The following is a 25,279-nucleotide window of genomic DNA, read 5'->3' as shown; positions in this document are numbered from 1 at the left end:
CCCCCCAGCAATACAGATCCAACACAATCGAGCTCTACTTAATAAAACAGATTGACCTCTTGTACACGGGATTTTCCCAACTTTATTAAAAAATGATTACTTTATTATATATAAAAAATAAGACACGGAGACTGCCAAGCAGATAAAATAACACAGACACACCAACCTGTGGTGTCAAGGGTTGTGTTGTATTCCCAACAACTACAGGTAGATCATATTGCTCTAAATACCTCCAAGTTGTATCTTTCATAACTGGTGATACTTGAACAAAAGTAGCTATCGCATTTCTTAGCGCACCCTATTAATCACAGGTAGTACAAAAATAATAAGTAGCAGAACTTAGTGGCAACATATAAGCATGAAACTGAAAGAGCGAACTAAACCAAAAGAGACAAGAAAATAGACGACTTACCTTGAGATAGGGAGGGACATTTTCATAACCAAGGAGCTTGAACAACGGCTCAATATCAGGGAACCAATTCTTCCTTTCTACGGGATTCGCGTTTTCAACAACCTGCACCACAAAAAATCATCTCAAGTCTGTTATATCCGCGCACCTGAGCAGAAAAACGTACATAGACTGAATTTCCATTACAATCTCCTAAAAATAAATCAAAATCGATGTTAAGAGATCTCTTGATTAATCACTTGAGAGAGAAAAATCCATGACCTTCCATACAAAATGTTATTTCATTTCTATCTCAGTGCATTATAGGGTTTAGTTGAGGTAAAAAGCTGTTCCTCCACAGGCCTTTTTAGCTAAACAGAGGTACCTCTATTATCTCTAACCTGCTATCAAAACAATTAGCATCTTACAAAATTTCTTAGACCACACTAACTATAAGTAGGTTATGTTGAGAAAATTAACTGCCCCCAGTCCCCAGGGTTTTAGTCTAGTGGTACATGTGTAGGCGCACGTCACGGGTTCGAATCCTAAAGTAGACAAAAGCATGATATTTAAGTGGAGTGGAGAAGGGTAGAGGGCCAGGCCCATTATCCACCGAGGTTCAAACCTAGCACTGCTGGCCCTCAGGGATTCTCCTTATCAAAAAAAAGTTGAGAAAATTAACTGTGAATTAAAAATTAACTGATTAAAGAAATATCAGGAGCCTATTATGTTATCCAATTCTCTAAGATATTATAAAATTAATTTAAGCACCAGCTTTGCAGTTTATAGTTCCCAACATTCATTAGAAACAACTAGGGCTTCCCATCAAAAACTGATTATCGATTATTTTTCACAGAAAGAGTGCAGCGTGATGTTTTTACATGAAGCCAAAGTAGTACACATATAAAACGCGGAATAGTTTCAGACTTCGTGGCGGCTAAATACCTAGGTACTTTTGAATATGTAACTGAAGATATGTTCCCACGCAAAGCTCCCCAAAAACAAGACATGAAATTAGTTGAGACACAAAGGAGATAACGTTTCCACCACACTGCATTCTAGTCTATAAAGTGAAAACTGTAAAGAACATAGACAAAAATGAGCTAGGCCAGTAATATCACTCACCTTTTGCAGAACATTCAAGTAAGCAACAAGTGCTTTGGCATCTCCTTCCTGTATCTCTGGCAAAACTGCGCCAGGACTTTGCACAGCTTGTTTGAACTTTTCCTCATAAATTGATAAACAATCAAATAAAGTGCTCCATCCGATAGAACGGAATGTCTTTCCCTGAAGTAACTCAAAAACTTTGGAAGCACCCTCAGCACCAGAAGCCTGGGTTAGATGCATGACAATCACAAGACTTAGTTGATGCATGCTTATCATTAGAAGGTATGAAACTTTTACCAACTTGACAATATCGCCAAACTTACTTACCAAGGTACTCAGCATTCTCAAAAATGCTACAAGTGTTTGGAAGTTAGTGTGATCCTCCCCGGCAAAGTTGACAAATGTCCACAGAACATCATTACCAGACAGCAACTCGGGTTCTCTCTAATGAAAGAACACAGACAAAGAAGTCAAAGTAAGACGATAACAATCATACAGGGAAAAAGAACACAAGAAAGATGGAAGAAGAAGAAGAAGCAATTTGTAACTTCTGTCTCCACAATTTCATGTTTTTTAACTTCTTTTAAAATAATAGTTGTGAGTTGTGAGAGGGCCATCTTGCATGCCTCTTGACAGTTTTCATTGGATATTTGTATCTTCCTATCAGTACAGCATAACCAACGCCCCACCAAAGCTTAGGCAGATGGGAAGAAATAACCCAGCAATTCTGTTTCTGCTGGGATCTGAATCTTGGTCTTCCGTTGCTTTCTTTTTTTTTTTTAATAACGGCAGTACACGGTCCAGCATCTGCGCACCTCGATTATTCCACCGAGTATTTACTACCTCCCACCAACGCAGGTACGGAGTAACTCTACCTACTAAAGCTTAGCTAGGCGGGAAGAAATAAGTTAGTGTTTTTTTTATCTCTAATGGATTTAAACCCTGCTTTTCAAGGTTTGCACCCATTTCATCGACCACTAAGTCACACCATAAGGTCTTGATCTTCCAGGGCTTTAATTCCAACTTCATTGATTGTGATGCCACAACTTTAGTTTCGTCACAAACTCATTCTTAACGGATACTCACTAAAATAACCTCAAGACAATGCAGACCATGTACCACGACGTCAATAAAACAATCCTTAACGGCCTTCAAAAACCACATAAAACATCTACTGGAATGGGTCAATCTCACTTCGTAACAGGTTTAAGCAGATAGATTACCTTGTAATAAGGAGTCATGCAATAGTGCAGATCGACTTCCCTTTAACAGCCTAAAATATGATGTTTAAAAGTATCGGTTGATACAGTACACAAGCACGCTTTTCATGGTCTATTCTAGCAATCACTTGGGCATACATTTGAGGATCTTTAGGGGCTCAAAAAGTAGATACTAACTTTTACTTAGAGAATTAGATAGTACATAGTTATAAGAAAGATGGCCCTCACTCTCAGTACATACTTCAGCACTCTCTTAGTGAGGCTAACTACCTAACTTATCAAAAAAGAATTCTAGTCTTTATTTTTGTTGCCTATGCCCTACGCTTAGTTCTACCCCATGATAGTCTTAAATCATTCCTTAATATAGCAAAGCAATTTTGAATATAAGACTCTTTCAAGTAACCAAACAACTATGGAAAATATAGAAAAGACCAAACATACTTGAATTAAGTACTATAATAATCAAAGTGCAATTAAAATAACTAAATTTAGCATCCAACATACAATAATAGCAATATAAATCCAACAACTCAAAATTGAGATTCAAAAAACAATGCTTTGTTTTTTGGATCGCTTTATGCGTCATTATTTGAAGTACACACTTCTTTGAAGTGCATGGCATTGCCATGAAGGAAAAACTCCTTGTTTGACGTCGCTTTAAACAACGAAGCAATGGCTTTTAATACCACTGCTGCTAACAGCATAGGCGCTAAATCTGTTGAAGTGCTTAAATAAAGAAACCAGGCAAGCTCAATATCTCAGAGACCATAGGTACGGTGAACATCAATGTTTAACATCTACAACAAAGGTCCACTAATGGAAAAAAAAGAATGGGACTAATGAAAAAAAAAAGAAATTTATATATGTAATGCAAGAAAAAGAACAACAAACACAAACATTTATTGTTTGGATAAAATAATTTGAAAAAAAAATTATAATAAGCACAATATACGAAGTAAAAATCATGCCCATCAAGTTTAAAACCCATTTTTAACTTTTGATTCAGGGGGACAAACGTAGTTTAATTTTTAATTTGGCTAGTTTTCTTATACTAAATTATTACTCTCTTATTATAGCTTATTACAATTTCATCCATAACGTTTTTTAACAATTAATATATTAGTTTACCATCACTATTTTGTCTATTGATGATCACTTAAAGAGGAGTCCCTGGGTGATGAGGTCATCCTTATCACCTTACCACCAACATTGAAGTGCCACCTAAGCAAGGCGAAGCGCATAACTTGGTTTTAACTGAGCTTCAGGGTTTAATTGCTACTCAACCGAGCCTTTGATAACATTGTATGTAACAAAAGACTCCCATACAAGGAAAACTTCAGCTCAATGTCAGCCAAATTGAGCAAGGGCAGCCATTTTGCGTTATTGTGCCTCGTCAAAAAGAAGCTGAAGTCTTTATTTATGTTGCCTATGCTTGGTTATACCCCAAGATAGTCTTAAATCATTTACTGATTGCGGTAACAGCATAGTTAGGTCTTTCCAGTGCTTAAACTAAGAAACCAGGCAAAACTCAATAGCTCAGAGACTACTAGTACAGCGAACAGCGAACATTGATAATGTCTTCCCCAAACAACCCACTTTGTAACAGAAGACTCCAACACAAAGAGATCATCAGCATCAGACAAAAAACGATAAGTTAACACCGCCTACCCAAGATGAAAACTCCCCGCCCAGGAAAAAAGAAACAGCAAACGGCACTAACCTGATAAATTTCACTCACAAACTCCAAGAGAGAGACAAAAGTTTGTGGCGCTGGTTCAGTGGCATTTTGAAAATGTCCAATTCCATCCACAGTATAATCATGTGAAGTAGACAAGCGGTACGGACTAAGTGCCGACATAGCCTTCTCTTTTGCTTCTTTAACCTGTAATAAAAGAGAGTAAAAATTGAAAGGAAATGAGGAAGACACCAATTTCTAACTTCGCACTTTGGTAAATGGACAGCAAGCAAAGTATGATTCGGACTCCTTTAACTGCACATCACGCCTTAAAAAGAAATAAAGTGCATAATTGGGAGGAAATAACAAACATAACTTCTTTTTTAGAGGCAATTTCAACCATCTATCCTCAAAAGAAACTAGAATCACTGCAGAAAAGAAATTAAACAGACCTTGTCCTTGGCCAGTGGATGAGACAAAAGGCAAGTTATCATCTTGTGCAAATAAGCATTGTACATGTAGATCATATCCTCATCGTCATTCTGCCGATGAAAATAATAAACTTGAGATAATTACAAAATGGAAGGACTACACAGATAAAAATTTAGTCAACCAACTAGCATAATCTGCTACCAGTAACATCTATTGTTATACAGCTCAAAATTATATGCTGCCATCTATACATGACAAGCTACAGGAATAAAATATCTTACGGCTAGGTGAATGATCACAAGGCATTGAGACAGTGAACAAAAAAGAAATAGCAACATAAATTACCTAAGAAGTGGCAGTAGGCTAGCAACCAATAATCAGTACATTATGCGGAAACCGGGAAGCATTAAAGTGATGAGGTCTTTTGCCAGTTTTTGTTTTTCTTTGGATAAAGTAATAAATTTTATTAATGAAGGGGGGAAAAGCTTGTATACAAGTAGCATACCAAAAAGTAGAAAACCTAACAAAAATATGTGGTTTTCTATGAACGAGAGCCAATCTTCTCTACTATAAGAACCCCGTGAGTGCACCAAAAGAAATAAGGAATAAGAGGCTACTTGAAGGGTACAAAATCATTCTCTACTCCTTCTAAACTCTTCTATTGCACTCATGCGGCCCATATAAGTGCTAGTGAAGAAACATCCCACGCCATGGGTCTTCTCTTACGTCTCCTAAAAGTCCAGCTAAACATCACTCTTTAACAGTTGGCATCACCCACTAAATTCCAAACCATCCTAGTGTTTTCTAGCTATGTTGCTCGGATCCTCAAAAAAACCGCCGCATCCGTGTCACATCCTCCAAAAAAATGCAAAGCCTTTGAATGACCGGACACACACCCGGTGACATCTTTGAAGGATCTGAACACAAAGTTTCCGACCACAAGTGAGATGCTACCCAACAATGTAAAAGAAGATGGTCCACTTCTTCACCCGAGCTATTACACATAAAAACCATCGGACATATGTAAAACACCTTTTGCTATTTTAGACACACATTCCAAAATATCATTTCCCAAGTCTAACAGATTCCTATTAAATCCCAATGTTGTTTCCTAAAAGCATTAGATTCATATATTGGGTATATGCTGGTTGGCCTTTAGTGGGCGCTTGGACATAAGAATTATAAAATTTCGGAAAAAAGTGAAAAAAAATTCAAGTGAAAATGGCATTTGAAAATTAGAATTGTGTTTGGACATAAATATAATTTTGGGCTGTTATTGAATTTTTGTGAGTGATCTGAAGTGAAAATTATGGAGTTTTTCAAATTTTCGAAAAATTCCGAAATTCATCTTCAAGTGAAAATCGAAAATTTCATGGCCAAATACTGATTTCGAAAAAAAGTGAAAAAGATTTCGAAAAAATGTATCTTTTTTTATGGCCAAATGGGCTCTTAGTTTCAGGAGAACTAGTGGGACAACTATATAACATTTCTGAACACAAAGCTCGTACTCATTTAAGGAAGATTAATAGTTTCGAACTTCCTGAAAAAAGGAAAACTGAAAAAAAGAAGGAAATTAAATTTAAGAATTAAAAGACACCAGTTAGACATACCACACCCCACAAGGCCATGGAAGCCATTTTCCTTGGGGTACTCAAGGTGTAAGTCTCCAAAAGTGACAACTTTCCATAGCAATGACCGCAATTAATGCTCAAATGAGAAACACATTATCAAAAAGAGCCCTAAGAACTTGCGGTCTTAAACATACCATACATTTCTATGGCTATAAAAGCATATCATTAAGGAAAAATGAGAAGTTTAAAATTAAAATATTTCAAAATATAGGCAAGTATCATTCTTTTTTTTAACAAATTAAAAAGGTAAGGGGTCATACATAAAGGAAAAATGGAGTAATATTTTCCCTACAATACCTAAAATATTTTGTATTTAGCAATAGAATAAATTACTTAAATCAGTTAAAGAGTGAATTACTAGTTACAATAATATACATAGTTCAAGACTCCCATATACGGAGCCCTTCTTATACATTGTTATTCAACCAATTCAATGAGCACTCTCTTCCTCCCTATATCTTCACATGACCAATTACAAAGTCATTCACCTATTAAAAATATCTCGAGGCTTTGAGCCAATAGGAAGTTACTCGTTATGCGCCCAAATAAAATTTTAGGACATAAGTAAATCTAATGTCCTACTCCATTTCAAATTATTCACAGCTCTTTCGTTAATACTCGGATTCTTCAATTATTAGCCCTATGTTTCCTCCACATTTCATCTATGTTTTTCCTTTTGGCCGTTTTCCCTACTTTTGAAAATATATGGTTACTTAAAAACAAGACAATTAGAACCCAAAGGGAGCGCGAAAGAAGACTTTCATTTGCCTTAAATAATAAAAATGTTGTTCTGGTTCATACATCTCCAAAGGTATCTGTATATCATTCTTGAAAAACAAAGAAATAAATACTTGGGAACGAATCGGCAGCACTAGAAATTAAGGAAACATCAGCTGATCATGTTTTTATCTTGCTTTTTCTCCCCTTATCGCTCTGGATGCCAGTTCATAGTGCACCAGCAACAACAATTAAGCCTAAACCGCAAACATTCTTTTGAGACTGGTAACAGAGCCTAGATCGCAAACTAAGTTGGGATCGGCTATAGAAACTTCAATATCCATTCTGCACCGCTTGAACATATCATTCCAATGTGTCTCACACTCGCAAGCACTACCGCTAATTCCGAAGCAGTACCTCATACAGGAGAAATGATCAAAACATTATTCAATTTGTCCAAGCATTCAGTTTGGATCTCTTCCTTCCCCATCGAAATCATTCTCCCGGACCAGAAACAGCCAGGAGTGATCACCAGAACTTTATCCCATCCTCGTCGTTCAATTTCCCCAGCACCTCTAAATCCTTGGCCAGCAAATTCACTATCTTTGCTTGGTCAGAAACACTCAGGACAAACAACGCTAGCTGTTGCTACCGAGAGACTCCCAAAGCCACAAGAAATAGAATACATTACGTACACATTAACATAATCAAATTTTCTTGTGCGCTGCAAACCATCAACTACTCTTACCATTACCAAGTTACTATAGCTTAAACGTTTTCCTTCACTCCTCAACCATAACCTAATCCCAAAGTAGCACATTCAGATTTGTCCTACATTGATTATAGCAAAATTGCATATTTGTCTTGGAACAAAATAAACAACAGGGGAATGCCATTACCAATGCCAATGAGAATAATGATAATTCTTAATAAAGAATCAGACTGACTCTAATTACAAACTACATACTATGGTTGATCAATGAGAAAAACTTAGTCATAATGGCGGGTAAGAACTCGTCAACAAGATAATATGACAAGTAAATCAAATGTCATGATCAGAGCCAAAACAATGAGTGGTAAGGAGAATGGCTAAGAAAAACAATCAGCAGTTCCTTAATCAGATACAAGAAGTCACTTTTCACCTGATAGGCAGGAGTTAGGAGGATCTTATTCAGCCAGGACTGGAAGACATTGTTGGAGAATATAACTTCCAAGCATGAATAGATGTTCCTTATATCATTATTTGATGAAGCACTTGCTGCTGTGTCTTTTGCATCAAGCCCGTCATGTATTAACATTAGATGTACAACCCACGAACTCCTTAAGCAATCAACATAGCCCTCAACAACAGGATCATTCCCGGCGACCATTACCTAGAAGAAAAGTGATAGAGGGTTTTGAAAATGACACAATGTTGGTGTCAAACATTTAAAATGTTTGTCTGCTTACAGATTCCTGGAATCCATGCCTAAAGGAAGCATCACAAGACAAGACAGGTGTTTTATCAGGTACTGCACTCAATGCATCTGATATGAGGGCCACCACAAGAGAGAAGAGAAGACTATATGTTATCTGCAGTTTTTTCAAAGCAGGATCAGATACAAGTATAGAGCAAAATACTGAAGAATAAGAAAAAGGATAGCTGGAGGGTACATGGCATGCAGACAAGATAGAAATACTTCCTTTCTGTCCTCTATTCAGCATTTGAAAAAGAAACGGAGAATGAAAAGAAAATCTAAAGCTGGATAATCATAGAGCCAAAAACCACAGAATCAGAAGATTTGGAACCTCTAAACAGCACAAAAGATGAGATGGCATATAGAAACAGGCAGAACTTTAAAATCCAATTCTGGCGAAAATGAAATATGATCTTCACGTAGTTTGATATCTATCAAGAGGGTTCCTTTAAAATATATGTATATATATTGTACATATATATATCAAGAGGGTTAACAAATTAAGTTAATAAGAAATGACAAGTGAGAATAAAGTGGCACTTGGAGAAGCTACATGGTTCTTATGTGAAAAGATACAGCTAAAAAAAGGACCATCAATTAAATGCATAAGATCTAATGCTTAATTTCCTAGCTCAACCATCCACAATATTACTCTTTTCAATTTCATAACCAATTATTCATCATTAAGCTTGAGAGAACCATGGCCAGAAGCTGCGAAAACCTGAAGCCTTAAAGTGTCAGTGCCACCACTAAGCCCTGCTGCACTATCCTTTAGAGCAGAAAAGACATCCTTCACATCTTTAGGGCCTACAAAAAGAAATAGATAGTTACTTTTCAGTGGTAAAAGAGAAAATTTCAGAATAACTATATTGCTGTTAAAGAGATAAACAAAGTGTGGAGCTGTCCACGTATATACGCTTTTTCCTGACTACATTGAAAACAGAAACACTGGCTAAGGAACATTGCTTCATTTTCTGCTGTTCAAAGCACATTGGAAGCTCCAGTAAAAGTACATCCATTCAGGGGGGCAAAGTCATACAACAAAGCATAACGGGGAGAACCACTACATTTCTTTTTTATAACGGCAGAGTTCAGACCAGTAACTTCTACCTCCTACCAGCACTGGTACCAGGTAATTCTGCCCACCGAGGCTTGGGCAGTTGGTAAGGGGAAAACCACAACGTTAATTTAAAAATAGAATGAATCCAGTCTCTTCTATTCCAATGCAAAAGCACATTCAGGATGTTCTCGCTTCCATTTTGGCGTCATATGCAGAAAAATAAGGCCAGACAAGCACATATAGCAGATAAGGAATGGTTGAACTCCAACATAAATAACTTCAAAAATATTAAACTAACATTTATTAGCATACAGTGTATAACTTCAGAAACATAGGGCTGATATTATGACCATGGATTCTTCTATAACAATGTGACTAAACTAGGTTAGCTAAGCGTTCATAGTATAAAACATCAGGCCTCTTGAACATGAAAACTCATTTTGGTTATGCACAAACAAGTTGTAACCAGCCATGAAGAATTAAAAGAAAAATATATGAATGATTAACCCTCCAAATGGTCCAATATAGGATTTACCCTGAAATCATCTAAGGCACAAACATCTTTACCCGAAACCATGCAAAAGCCCAAATAGAATGAAGAAAGGATAAGCCCTCATTATAATGCAGCTCCATTTTACCATTTGATGATGCACAAAAACGATAGAAGCCTAGAAACAGAAAGGCATAGCAAAACAGTCTTAAGCACAAACAGGGAGCTAAAAGAGCAACTCCTAATCAAAAAAATACACTTGCTTAACTATATCCTTTCTGGAGTGCACATAAACTGCAAATCATAATGTAGCAACTCATTTACTAACCCGCGCAATCAAAAATAAAAATAACAGAGCTACTATATGTATGTCCTAATAAAAAATATCTTCTATGATTTTTTGAGTGAACAAAGAAAGAGAAGATCAAAACATAACCATTCATAACGTACTTGCACGGACAACCAAAACAGAAAGGACAAGGCAATGAGCCAGAATGAGCCTTTCCCTGGAAACAACAGCCCTCCTTTCCACCAATGCTCCTCTTGAATCAAGAATATAGCGTTCACAGTTAGGCCCCCCTAAACCGGCTGGTTCCTCGCGATTGAGTTCCTACAAGTATACTCAAGATATAATATCAAGAAACCATCAGCATATATTCATTCACCTCATTCTGTCAAAATGAACAGCGAACAAATTATCATCTCAAGTTTCACATGATCACGTGCACTTAAGGAACATTCTCAGTTTTTTTTAATTGATAAGGTAAAGTATTGAGTCAGTTTAATAGGGAACAGGGCAGTGGAAAATACTTTCCAGCAAAAACATGAATTTTTCACACTTTAAACTAATAGTGAAAAACTCAAACAATGATTGAGTTGAAGGAAAACATACACAAATAAGACACTCATCGGAAAAGAAAAATCTCTATCTAAGCTCTGAAGATTCTCAAAAAATGAAAAGATGTAACTCAAAGGAATAGACATGAAAGACAAATAAAGTTAATATAACAACCTTTATGAGAGAAATCAACCGCTTTCTAACACCAGCATTAATGAGATCGTCCAAAAATCTCTGAACATCTGCCACAAGATCAGGTTCAAGTCCTTGGTCAAGGACAACAGCCTGCAAAATCACTTTAGTCATATCTAACAAGCAGATAACAAGAGATAAATCTTCATTCCTTGAAACTGAGAATGAGTTATACCCTCAACAGTGTGTAAAGTGCTGTTATAAGATCTCTTCTCTCTGTATACCACAGTCCAGCTGCAAGGCGGAATATCTCTAATGGCTCACGTCCCAATAATCCCCACTGCATGCATCAACAATTGGAAAGTGAGGGCGAAAATTGGTCAAAAAAAAAGTAACATAAGATAAAATTTGTGCCGAAAGGAACTTAGGAGGTGGTGGTTAAAAACCCAATCCAACTCCAAAAACCATATGTATTTAAGTCAGAGAGATGTCTAGAGAGAGAAAAACCTTATTCATTGACACGTTCAGATTATTGAGCAGTCAACGTCATACATAGACACACATGGCTCAGTGAACAGAATCTCTAGACAGTTCAAACTACTGATGGGATTGTGATACATCAAAGCAAGCATTGAAGAAGGATAAATCTAGCGGAACCAGAACAGAACACCTGATCTTTATGAATATCATGTGACACGGAACTTCAACTCTTTTGGCAGATTTTTAAGGGTGGAAGCTCCGTAATGGAAGAAAAGAGCGTCTAGATCATTCCAAATCTAAGACTCAACACTGGGTGGACTAATTTGAGAGCACGATTGAGAAATTTGTAGAAAGAGGGAGTTGCTTGTAATGCATTGTTTCTAAAAATAACGTCCAACCTCGACGATGTTCCAATAGATAGAAGATCAAAAGTTCATACATGCAAGGGAGAGGAAGAATTTGACATTTGCCGACGCAATCTCAAGGGAAGTCAACAGTGATCTCCTAAAAAATCTCTTGATTGGTCGTTATGGTGAAATCTCATCGGAGGTAGCCAGCAAGGACGAAATGGAAAGATGAGTTAAAGCTAAGTGGGACTCTCGGCCAGCATCAAGCTGAGAGACATGAATGAGATATATCTCAATTTTTCATTCCCATCAAGATCAAAGGAAAAGGGAGAATGATGGAAATTCTCTATTATAGACTGGTGGTCTCGAATTGCCAGTTGCATCAAGTCAATCAACAACCTAGAGGGTGTTTGGATTGGCTTATTAAAAGTAGCTTTTAAGCTAAAAGCCAAAAGCCATAAGTTAGTAATACCCAACTTTTGGCTTTTGGCTTATTTTTGTACTTTTTATGCCTAAAAGTTAGTGCTTTTAAGCACTTTTTATCATTGCCAAACACCATACTAGAGCTGTGAAAAAGAGACTAATAAGACTTCAGCTACACCTTTGGTCAAACCAACTGTTTAAAAGGTGAGAGAACTTGAGGCTTCCCCAAAACAAAGATACAAGGAGCTATAAAAATCAATCCCAGGTGCAACTGCTGGTGGTAGCTAGAAAGAAACTATCGAGTCGATGATCACAATGCACGAGGGTCAGTGAGACTACATTATTCCAATAAAGACAGACACTAGAGGCGGCAAAAACAATTGTTCAGAAAGGAAAGCAAGGCCAATTTTCCAATACCGGAGAGGAATAAACGAGGAAAACACTGAAAATTTCCACTAAGGAGGCATAAACAGAGTCCAACATTCAAAATTACAATACAAAAGAGTTATTGAAACACAAACTGACCTCGAATTTCAGATTTAGACAATTGAGTTAGTGCAGAGGTACCGACTTAGGCTACAAGTAAGAGGCTAAGAAGTGAGAAAAGGATCGGCCAAAGTTAAAGAGGCCCAATGCTGATCGTCAAACCGGGAAGGACAATCCAGTTAAGACCTCAAAAGAACAGCTCCACTGCTTCAGCCCAACGGATTCTAACAACGTAAAGAAGAATTAACAAAATGAGGACACAAGCACCAATCACGTTCAGCCTTGATTCATTTTGGGTTCATTAAACACATTAGCGATGGGATATGAAGCAATGGAGAGTACCTTTCAAATTGAATGGTGGAGAGATAAAGTAAAAAAGAACACTCTTCAGATCAAAAACCTTGCTAGAGGATGGATTTGTTGCAAGGATGAGGGATTATGGTTTACCAATCAAATAACAACGAATACACAATAGGTTATGTGAAAAGAAAAAAGGAGAAACTCTCATTGGAATTGTCCATGAGCATACAAGAAAGCTTTTCTTTTTAACTTTAAAAAAATTCAAAGTTTTGAAATCTGGATATTATAACATAACATTTAAAAATATTTACACAATATTGTCAATGCTCTTCTAGACTGTCATTATGGCCCCTCAAACTAGACTGTCAATAGGCTCTCTACATTTTGGATATCACTAGTATACACGGCTCTAATCTTATAACATCAATATATACCTCATCAAAGATGCCTAAATTGTACAATTTTTTGAGATGGAGATGCCTAAATTGTACAATTGCTGAGGAATAATCAACGAGAAGAAAATCGAAGTTGCAGTTTTCCCGTTGGATAGTGGCTGATAATCGCACAAGAAAAGAAAGTGCTTCTTTTTATATAAGGAAGAAAAGAAAGTGCTTCTTAAAGTAAAAACAGAAACGAATCTCTCAATTACTGAAAATTCAACAGTACGTGGACGCAAAACTTCATGAAATCATTAAGTTTGAATTCGTGCTAAAGTAGCTTGATAAGTATTTAGAGGAATGCCAGAATAAGTTGATGAATAGGTCACTGGAATAGTGGTCATTGCTGCTAAAACGGCTACCACAAAGAGGTTCACCGCCGCCGGGAAACGGTCACATGGGCGCAGTGTTGCCGGAAGGGCCACAAAAAAGTACAATAGCATCACATTGAAAAGAAAAAAATTTGCCCATGATATATTGGACGGATGAAGCATACAACTTAAATACTAAATTCGATGCTGCATGTTTAGCTTATAGACTTCTGTTTAGTTCTTTTATCATCAAACTTCTTACAATGAATTCCATCACTTAGCAAACTTGAACCCTATAAATTGTACATTACTCGTCGCAATGAGCAAAATTATTACCAAAAAATGTTCAAAATACACCAAGACAAACAAGTAAAGAGAATGACATACCTCTTGGTTGGCAGAAACAAGCAACCGAACAGAGTCTATTTCATTAAGATGTAGATCATCACTCAACTTCAGGGCCTAAAGGTAACATAGGATGAGACTATGCAAATGGCTTGCTAAACCAGAACAAATGTCAAAAGAGAAAATTTTCAAAATATGCACACAGAGATATAGAATGAACCCTCTTCAGCAACAAAGCAGTTATGATATGTTTAAAACTCCACCATTATCGATAAATATACACACACAGACACACAGTTTAATCCAGAAAAAAATAGAAATAGTGATTGGTAAGACAAATACAATTCTTACATTTTTCTCTATCTAGGCAACATTAACCACGAAGCAAGAAGTGACCACAATAATTTATTTAGTTCACTCTAAGTAATCTCTGTCTTCCTCTTCCTCCACCCTCTTACTCTCATATTTCTCCTATCCCTATCTCCAATAAGTGCATCAGTAGATCTTGCTTGAATTCATCTCATACCTACATAGACTAGACTTGACATTAGGGATTGCAATAGGTCAGGACACGGTCCGGCAAGGCCAGTGAAGACTTCTTCTTTTTCTATGAAAAGGTAGGATTTTATTTTAAAAAGTACCAACAAGGTACTGACTACTGAGAACTTACATCAGAAAAGAGGGCATCCTTCTATAGATTGAAGGAATGCAGAAGGTCTAGCAAAGAGTCAAAATCAGATACAATACTCTCCTACCCCATAAACAGAGACTTCTTAAACATCAATATGACAAGTGAAATGCTATCCCTCCTATCATTAAAGCACCTCTTATTTCTCTCCAGCCAGATATTCCAGATTATGCAAGCAGGAACAGCATCCTAGAACTATCTGCCTTTGGAGAAGGACTGTCTCTACCATCTGCACAAACAAGTGTAAACTCCCTGGCATAGCCCATTGAACTCAAAAACGTGTCTAGGCACATCGGTGGGCCTCTCTTCTGCAAATTGTCTCGAGTTAAACAAGCTTCGTGAATGGCAATCCAAGTGAAAGAAGCAGTTCTTGGGGGTGGAATGGCCTTAAAGATTATCTTCCATGGCCAGTTAACTTGAGAACATCACTATGTTCTTCAGAAAATATTTATAGCAGGCATTAACAGTAAACTTAGCATAAAAAGTTTTGGCTGTCCTGTTCTATGTTCCCAATGATAATGATGATTTGAAAGTAATGATAGAAGAATCCTTTAAGAAAGATCATGAATTAAACTACACAGGACACAAGGAGAATACAACACGGGATGCAACTCACAATTTGAACATCCTGATCATCCAGTGAGATTGGCCCAGAATCCGGAAGCCTCACTTCTTTGGACTGGACTTGAACTCGATCCGAGGGTTTGGGGGTCTACATATTAAGAAGAAGAAAGGTGAACTTGGTCACTGAACTCTAGACAAAGCTATAAAACTTCAATAATTAAACACAGACAAACTCAGAAAACTGAATTACAATATCCCTTGCAATTATACAAATTACCAAGTACTTAGGAAAATGGAAATGAACTTCTTCACATGTTGAGAAACTACCAATTTTCGCAAACCATGTCGTATCCATCCAGAACAATCGTGATTTCAACAAATCTATGCACACAAAAATCCACATGCTTAATACTTAACACAGTCATTCTTTCACAATAATTCTTCCATATTACTGTCAAGTGATAAAAAAATATTCAAACAAACGGGTCACTTATCAGGTAATTACAGGTAAATCTGTTCATAAGCACTAATTGGGTAATCTGGTAAAACTGGAAACTAACTTCTTGTCACAAATAAAAAGTCACCGACAGTGTAAAAAGAATCTGTACATTTACAGTGTGAAAATTAAGTTCAATAGCTACACTAACATACCAAATAAGAGTTTAAGTTCTATGCACCAACAGTCTAGATATATTGACACAGTCATGCCATTTTTTAGGTAATCACAAGTAAATTAATATGATAAGCATCAATTAGCAGTAAATAAGGTAACTAACTCGCTATCACAGGTTAAAATTAACTGGTAGTGTAGAAAATATTTGCACAATCAGTTCACCTTTAAGGGAATTACAAGTAAACTTATATGATAAGTATCTATTGGCAAACTACTAAATATGATAATTAACTTGCTATTACATGTTAAAATTCAATGATAGTGAATATTTAAACAATCATGTCATTTTTAAGGTAAATACTGACAAAATTCATATGATAAACATCAATTGACAATGTGATAAATACGGTAACTAACTTGCTATCACAAGTTAAAATTAACTGATAATGTTAAAAAAAAAATATGTATATATAACTAAAATCGACCAAATAAAGTATAGAAGTTTACCGGATAGGAAAGGAGGTTTTGGAGAGTGGGAAGCGAGTGACGAATGGCGTGAAGCAGCTCAATCCGCTGCGATGGCGTAGGAGAGGTGGGTCCCAATAAGGTAGATTCGATTAATGATAGCAAATTCTTCGCAGACACCATTGTTTCTCCGTTAATCTCAACTTTTCAGCTTTGTTCGCCGGAACTACAAAAGATAAAACCTAGTTTTAGTGCTCCTCTCGCTGGAGCAGGGAAATGGGAGGAAGAAGAAGGCGGGAAAAACCCTAGTTTTAGGGTTTTTGTATAGAAGAAGTAAAGGCACAAGCTTTTTTTTCTTTTGGGAAATTATAGTCTCGGGTTCAACGGTCTAATTTTTATGCCTCGAGACTTTAGTCTTTTCTATATTTGTAGTTCTAGTTCCATTTTTAATTGGTTGTTTGATAATAATGTTAAAATGTTAGTTTTAATTTATATAGTAATATAGTAAGTATTGATTTTGATAGGAAGAGCGTCGCTTAAATTTTGATGTATTGTTTTATAATTGTGAAAATCATATGGAGTTTCTTTTATTATAATTACGAAATCTTTAAGGGACAGTGACGCTTGAAACTTGATTGAATATGTTTAATCCACGCATGCGTTCTTACCACTAAATCAAATTCTCATAAATAAACAGTTTGTAATATTTATTATTAATGGATGTGTGTACAAAAATTTGTCTATCATCCCTCTATATGATCAAAATCGGGCTTGCCAGATTTTGTATGACTAACCGAAATCGAGGTGGCAGATCAAGGCTCGGCCTCGGTTATATCGGACCATGGTACGGAGATGGATTGGTAAGCTCGTGGATCAATGGCCGATCAAGATCGAGACCAGTCGTGATCGAGACCGAAGCGAGAAGGAGATCGAGCGAGATCGAAGGAAGCATACTAAGTCGAATAACAGAAAGCCGAGATATCAGTGATCGGGAAAGGATCGTGGCGGAAATTTCGACACGTATCGAGTCAGGACCGATTATTTAGCCTATCATGGGATTTGCTTCTATAATTAGAATTATGTCTTAAATAGAATTCTTCTACTATATAAAGAGGGTCTTAATCATTTGGCCAAATACATGGACAGCCCATTAAACTTGGCCCAATTTTTCATTTTGGCACTCTAACTCAGTCTTGTTCTATTTTGGCCCTCCAACCCCATTATGTTCCACTTTAACACAAAATCTGATACCAGTCAAAAAAACAGAGCGCATGTATTCACATAAATCTGAGGTGTAATAATGTCCAATTAAATATTGACACCTGGTTTATTTAATCCATGTCAAACGGGTCTACTTTAATATAACCGAACCCGACCCACTTTAATGGGGCAAATTAAGGCTGCTAACCCATGACAAAATCCCTACCCGTCAAAATTAAGGTCGCTTCTCTATGACTAAAGCTCTTCTTAAATCCCTAATGGCACATGATGGACCCGTCGTTTTTTTATGGTTTCTTCGTCATCCGAAGACGAGAATGACATTTTCACCAACTATTTCTTCATATTCATCAACTATTTCTTCACATTCATCAACATTCGGCTGATTTAAAGAGTATTTTTGATTGTTGTTGGCCTTAGAAGTAGTTATTGTTGTGGTTCTTGTACTGGTAAGTGTCGATTTGTCCATGCATTGCTATTTTTTTTGTCGTGGTATATTGGGAAATTGATACAAAAGCTAGGGTTTTGTATTTCCAAAAACAGTGTGTGTATTGGCCTTCTAACCGTGACTTTCTGCTATTTTTTCTTTTTCATGTCAGAGTAGATTCAAAAAATGGCAGAGGAATATTTGTCCGTTTCCACATGGTGGAACTTTTACCAAGCGCATGATCCGAAATACATTGGTGAGAGAGAAATGAAGGTAATTCCTATTGACAAAGACCACTTTTCTCTTGTCGAGTTGAGTTATTATACAAAGGATATGGGGTACGAAACTATCGGGGGATTCTATGTATTTAACTCTAATTTCAATGGTTTTGTTCTGTTGGAAAATAACAGCCGGATTTTAAATATTGTATCTCACCTTAAACATGGTGCTTTTCTTGATTTGTTTATTAGCCATGTTGGTTTGTTGAAAGAGAGGGTCCCATTTGGCTTTTTAAATGGGCCTGAGGTTGGTGACAATTCAATAAATAAGGGGTCTAGGGCAACAGTAGATGGCTTAGACAATAGAAATTCTCAACAAACTGCTGTAGACAACCAACCTCACATTGAATAGGCAAAAAACAACACATGTTTGACTAGAGAGAAAGAAAACACTAACCTAGGAGATGACTATACTATTCTGCCTTCAGATCTGGAGAGTAGTGAATCTGAATTAGATGCTATACCCGAGGAAGATGATAGTGAGTTAGATGATGAGTGTAGAGCCTTAAGGCAAGAAAGAAGAAGAAAAAATAATCAAAAGCCAAAGAAACAGAGGAAGAATCCTACTCCAACACCAGAGGTTGAGTTAGGAGAGGCTGGAGCAGACAAAGGGTTTGATGACATTGAGAGGCCAAACAAAAGAGACAAGTATGCTGGAAGATTAGGGGGGATGAGGACTACTACAGCAGTTCAGATATTGGAAGTGATGATAGTAGAGATGAGTCGGATGTTCTAGCTGAAAGGGGTATTGACTTACCAACTAGAAAGAAGAGTGAAAAATTAAGGTTTGACCCAGATTGTAAAATAACTATCTTTGAGCTTGGTATGGTCTTTGAGAATGCTACGCAATTTAGGAAAGCAGTACAATCTTATGCTATAGAGTACAAAGTTCAGCTCAAACTTAAGCCTAATGAGAAGCATAGGACTAGAGTAAAGTGTAAAAAAAAAGGGCTATATACGTGGGAGCTATACGCAAGCACTGACAAAGATTTCGGTGACTTTATTGTGAAGAAATACCAACCAATTCACAAGTGCACTACCAAAAATAAAAACAAGTTGTGCACTTCCAAGTATATTGCACATAATTACAATGACAGGATCATTTTCCAACCAAATATTAAACTTTGGGAAATTAAGGAGTGGGTTAGGGATCAGGAGGGGTTATATGTGGGAAGGAATATCTGTTATAGAGCTAAGTGTATGGTACTCAAGCAGTTCATGGGGGACTGGAAGTTGGAATTCTCCAGGTTGTGTGACTATGTTGATATCATTAAAAGCACAAATCCTGGAAGTTCTTGTTGGATCAGGATAGATAAAGATACAAAACCTGAAAAGAACTTGTTTGTGTATTTTTTATGTGTGTTTTGATGCTCTTAAAAGAGGATGGTTAGAAGGTTGTAGGAAAATTATTGGATTTGATGGATGCTTCTTGAAGGGGTTATGTAAAAGTGAGTTACTAGTAGCTGTTGGTAAAAATGGGAATAATCAAATGTTTCATATAGCTTGGGCTGTTGTTGACCAGGAGACAAAACACTCTTGGTCTTGGTTCATTGAAAATTTGATTTCAGACTTGGACTTAGGAGATGGAGTCAGCTTAACAGTTATGTCATATATGCAAAAGGTATTCTCTTTTAAATAACATGTTTCTATTTTTATAATGTAACTTTTCTGCATTTTATTGTTGAATATGATTGCTATTTTCTTGTTTTGTAGGGTCTGGTTCCAACTATTAGTGAGCTATTACCTAATGCGGGGCACAAAATGTGTGCTAGACATATTTGGTCTAATTGGGCCAAAAATTGGAGAGGGGAAGAAAGAAGAATGCAATTCTGGAAATGTGCTAAGTCTTCATATGAAGTAAAGTTCAAGGAAGAAACAAACATGGCAAAACTTGGGAAGAAGGAGATATGTGAAGATTTACTGGCATATAACAAAGAATGCTGGTGCAGGGCTTACTTTTCTACATGTTCTAAATGTGATGTTGTTGAGAATAATACGTGTGAAACCTTTAATTCTTGGATAGTGGGACCAAGACATAAGTAAATTATTTTACTATGTTAGAGGAAATTAGACACAAAATCATGAATAGGCATGTTGATATGAGGAGATTTGCTGAGACCTGGATAACAGACATTTCACAAATGGCAAGGTTAATATTAGAAGAGAACAAAGAGGTTTATAGGAAGTGTAAAGTGATGTGGAATGGAGATTCTGGATTTGAAATAGGTAAAGGTAACAAAAGGTTTATTGTTGACTTAGTAAGAGGACATGCACAAGTAGAACTTGGCAGTTGAGAGGCATTCCATGTCCTCATGCTGTTTGTGCCTTCTATCACTTAGACCAAGAACCAGAGAATGAAGTTGAGGATTGGTACAGACAGAATGTGTTTGTAAAGGCTTACCAATATGTCATACAACCCATGCCTAATATGAAGATGTGGCCTGAAACAAACAACACCTCGATTGAACCTCCTGAACCAAAACCAATGCCAGGAAGACCTAAAAGATGCAGGAGAAAGTCAAAGGATGAGCCAAAAAAGAAATATGAAAAGTTGTCAAAGAATGGGGTAAAAATGACTTGCTCAAAGTGTCATCAATTGGGCCACAACAGAACTTCTTGTAAATCAGTGGTAATTGTCACTTTATGTTGTTTTATTTTTATAGATTTTGATGTATAATTGACTATGTTTTGTTGTTTTATAGCCTGGATCCACTTCCAATCAACCAAGTCAATCAACTCAACCATCTCAATCAATCCCACCAGCTTCAAGTAGATCATTTCAAACTAGCAATCCACCTTCAATGTGTAATGACACATCCGCAGTGAGAAGAAGTAGCCAAAATCAGTCTACTGGTATAGGGAGGGGAAGGGGTAGAGGTCTGTGACTTAAAAGGCCAAGGCCAGCAGCAGGTTTTGGAGTATATACAGACATTAGGAGTGGAAGAACAGTTATCAATGTAAGTTTGAGCTTGTATTACTTTGCTATGGCTTTTATCAATCTAAGTAGTGACTGATTTATATCATTTTGCAGCCCGGTATACCTTCTGAGAGAGTGATAACACCTGGAACTTACAAAGATACATCTGCAACAAATATAGATATTGAATTTAAGCCTCGTGGTCTCAAATGGAAGGGGAAAAATGCAGTAACAACTTCTCAACTGCAGCAGATGCGAGCAACAAGGAATATATGGTCTTCTCAACAAAGTGGAAGCAACATGTAGTGTCTTCCTTCTGACAAAAACTTGTTTGGCACCATGTGAGGTGTTATATTTTTTTGCAGTTTTGTTTCAAGAATGTGATTTAAATACATTGTTATATTTTTGGCTTTGGGCAGCTTTGTTAAGTCTGCAAGTCTGCAAAAACAGTTGGCCTTTGGACATAGAGGCGTAATAATCTTAGCAGCAGCTAATTTTCTATTGTTGTTTATCTACTAGCATTATGTCCTTCATTGTCTTTCAAGTCCTGTATTGAAACAACTTTTGGGGAGCTCTTGGGGAGCTCTGTATAAATGGTTTCAAGTCTTGTGGTTCTCTAGTAATGAAACAGGTCTCACTCCTAAGCTGTAACAATGTTATACCGCTCTGTATTAATGGTTTTACGAGGTAAAGTTCACAGAATTAAGAATCACGTTACTCCCCACAAAATATGACTTCCTTTTTATCTTTGGTTGGTTTATATTGGATATTTATGTATATACCGAATAGTTCACAAAATTGTATTGCCGAAATTCTGGGAATTTACCAATCTATTGAGTTGCTTGAAACCAAAATTTTGCAATTGACCAAATTGATTTATCACCAACTAATATGAACTTTTGAAACTTGAAAGGGCTCGCCAATTACATCAATAAAAACCGGGAAAACCTAGCCAATTCCATAACATGAACACATCAAGAAACACAACTAACTTCTTCCACCTAGCCAACTTTGCATCTCTTTCTTTTACTTTGTTTAGCAAACCACAAAATAACCTTGTTCGCTTGAGCTGGAAACTCATCATCATACCATCTAAAGTAATTGCAGTCACGCTGTAAAACACAAGAAAAAGGCAGATAAATCAATGTAGACAGAGACAAGAAAATGAGAACACTAAAAATGAAATCTGAAACTTGTTCACTTACTTTGTCAAATTTACACCCATAAAAACGACGACCTGGATTTCTTGGTGTCCATGATACTTTCAGTTCAACTTGAAATCCACAACAACAAATATCCATGCCATTATGAGAAAATAATTTTCTTTGAGACATTGAGAGTGAAGATGGGGCAAAGTAAATGGGGAAGAAAAATAAAGAAGATGAAATAATGGGGAAGGAAGATGGGGATTAAATATGGGGTCAACATTTATGTTGTTACCGTTGGAGATGGAAATTTGGCTGCAAAAATGTCCCTCATGCGCCTACAAGGGTGAGGCAAATCACACACTGAATCTAGTCAGCTTTTGTGTTAAAGTGGAACATAAGAAATGGGGTTGGACGATCAAAATGAAACAAGACTGAGTTAGAGTGCCAAAATAGAAAATTGGGCCAAGTTTAATGAGATGTTTATGTATTTGGCCTAATCATTTTGTAATCATCATACTCACGCATAACCAAGCAATATATTATACTTTTTCTCTCGCAAGCTATGTTGTTCAGTTCATACTTTTCAATAGCATACTTAGTTGGTTCGAGGACGATTTAGCTTGATGGCCAAAGTTGTTCATCACATTTGTTTGTTTTATTTTACTGGTAATTTCTAATATTAATTCTCATATTTATCAGTTTGTGCCAAGCAAAATCACATATCCTTAAAATCACTTATAAGTTTAATTGTTATCTGATTTTAAGGGTAAACAGTTTGACGCCCATCGTGAGGCTAAGGATAATAGTGATTGCCTGGTACAATTTTCGTAACACACACTATTTTACGCTTGTTCTTTGAAGTGTCTTTGATTCCAGGATCGACATGTCAAACTCTCAAGTAGCACCCACACACACATACAATAGCCTTGGTCTCCATGGAGAGAACGAAAACATAGCTGCCCCGGGAAACGGAGTACCTCCAGTCAACCCCGATGGAGCCCCGGCCATAGACATAATCGACGTCAGCTCCCATATTGCCATTAATGGGAATTTGGCCGCCAATCCTGAAAATAGCGTCCGCAAAGATGCTCGAACAGCCGATCAGAACACACAGGGTGGTGAAGAAGGTGGGATTAGCCTTCGAATGATATTTGAAATGTTGCAAACTCAACAGGCTGCAATAGCGCAACTCCAAAATCAGAATCGTGCGCCGAGCAGGATCGAGATCGAGCCATCACAAGAAATTTTTCATAGAGCTGAATCGGTGCCAAAGAGATCGAATGGAGGAGAATCAGAGACCAATCCTACTATCATAAAGATGCTGGAGGAACTGACAAAGCGAATCGAGAAAGGGGAAAAGAATATCGAGGAAAACGATAAGAAAGTGAAAACTTATAACTCCAGGGTCGACCAAATCCCGGGGGCTCCACCGATATTGAAATGACTAGATTCCAAAAAGGTTGTACAGAAACCTTTCTCCCCAAGTGCGGCTCCGAAGCCAATCCCCAAGAAGTTTCGTATGCTTGAGATCCCGAAGTATAACGGGACAATATATCCAAATGAGCACGTCACCTCATACACGTGCGCCATTAAGGGAAATCACTTGGAAGATGACGAGATTGAGTCCGTATTGCTGAAGAAGTTCGAGGAGACTCTATCGAATGGTGCTATGATATGGTATCATAATTTACCACCTAATTTTAACTCGTTTGCTGTGCTTGCAGATTCTTTTGTAAAGGCATAGCCGGAGCCATTAAGGTTGCTACAAGAAAGTCTAACCTTTTCAAGGTAAGGAAAAAAGACAACAAGATACTCAGGGAATTCGTATCTCGATTCTAAATGGAGCGGATGGATTTGCCACAGGTCACCGACGATTGGGATATTCAAGCTTTCACTCAAGGTCTCAACCATCGGAGTTCCATAGCTTCATAATAATTAAAGCAGAATTTGATCGAATATCCAGTTGTCACTTAGGCCGATGTACGTAATCGATACCAGTCGAAGATTAGAGTCGAAGATGACCAGTTGGGGGCTCCTTCCGGGTCCGTTTATCCGAGCAGGCCCGTCGACAGAGTTAAAGGTACATTGATCGGGATCCACGGTTGAACAAAGATCGATATCAGCCATACGATGGAGATCGGAGAAATAACGGGCCTGGACGCAACCCCGTTCAGAATGATAAAAGGAATGATCGAGGACAGAGCTCCCGAGAACTCATGACCAAGAGTGGTTTCGATAGATATGCCGGGTCCAAAGAAGCACATCGATTGTCATAATATAACTTCAACGTAGATGCTTCCCCCATAGTGTCAGCCATTGGACGTATCAAAAAATACCAGGTGGCCTCGACCTCTTCAACCGATCCGGCCCAGCAAAATCCAAACCAAATATGCAAGTATCATGGTACCCATGGCCATAAAACAAAAGATTGCAGACAGGTAAGGGAGGAAGTAGCCCGATTGTTCAACGAGGGTCACCTTCAAGAATTCCTAAGTGATCGGGCCAAGAATCACTTCAAAACAGAGATTCAAATAGGCAGAACGAGCAAGAAGAGCTGCAACATGATTCACATGATAGTTGGGGGGTCGATATTCCTCAAGGACCGGTATTTAAACGCACCAAGGTGACGATCACAAGAAGCGAACACGGGACTACTTACCGGAAGAGACCTTGTCTTTCAACGAT

General features: G+C 37.3%; 1 protein-coding gene across 1 annotated transcript in view; it reads right to left on the bottom strand.

Annotated features, from left to right (window-relative positions):
* The window catches only part of LOC109239414 (nuclear pore complex protein NUP205), a 35,295-nt gene extending 18,291 nt beyond the window's left edge, over positions 1–17,004 (bottom strand). Inside the window, exons 1-15 of the mRNA XM_019405980.1 lie at positions 16,649–17,004; positions 15,581–15,676; positions 14,319–14,393; positions 11,383–11,487; positions 11,190–11,300; positions 10,628–10,787; positions 9,349–9,434; positions 8,620–8,742; positions 8,313–8,543; positions 4,843–4,932; positions 4,436–4,597; positions 1,823–1,939; positions 1,514–1,720; positions 413–514; positions 167–298 (exon numbers count right to left, since the gene is read on the bottom strand). Coding sequence (XP_019261525.1) covers positions 167–298; positions 413–514; positions 1,514–1,720; positions 1,823–1,939; positions 4,436–4,597; positions 4,843–4,932; positions 8,313–8,543; positions 8,620–8,742; positions 9,349–9,434; positions 10,628–10,787; positions 11,190–11,300; positions 11,383–11,487; positions 14,319–14,393; positions 15,581–15,676; positions 16,649–16,789 — 1,938 coding nt within the window. The 5' untranslated portion in view covers positions 16,790–17,004. The remainder of the gene's footprint in view (positions 1–166; positions 299–412; positions 515–1,513; positions 1,721–1,822; positions 1,940–4,435; positions 4,598–4,842; positions 4,933–8,312; positions 8,544–8,619; positions 8,743–9,348; positions 9,435–10,627; positions 10,788–11,189; positions 11,301–11,382; positions 11,488–14,318; positions 14,394–15,580; positions 15,677–16,648) is intronic.
* Positions 17,005–25,279: the final 8,275 nt, after the last annotated feature.

The sequence above is a fragment of the Nicotiana attenuata genome, unplaced genomic scaffold, assembly GCF_001879085.1.
Source record: "Nicotiana attenuata strain UT unplaced genomic scaffold, NIATTr2, whole genome shotgun sequence".
Classification (NCBI taxonomy): Eukaryota; Viridiplantae; Streptophyta; class Magnoliopsida; order Solanales; family Solanaceae; genus Nicotiana; species Nicotiana attenuata.
The sequence above is the reverse complement of the archived record's forward strand: the minus strand, read 5'-3'. Positions and strand labels throughout refer to the sequence as shown.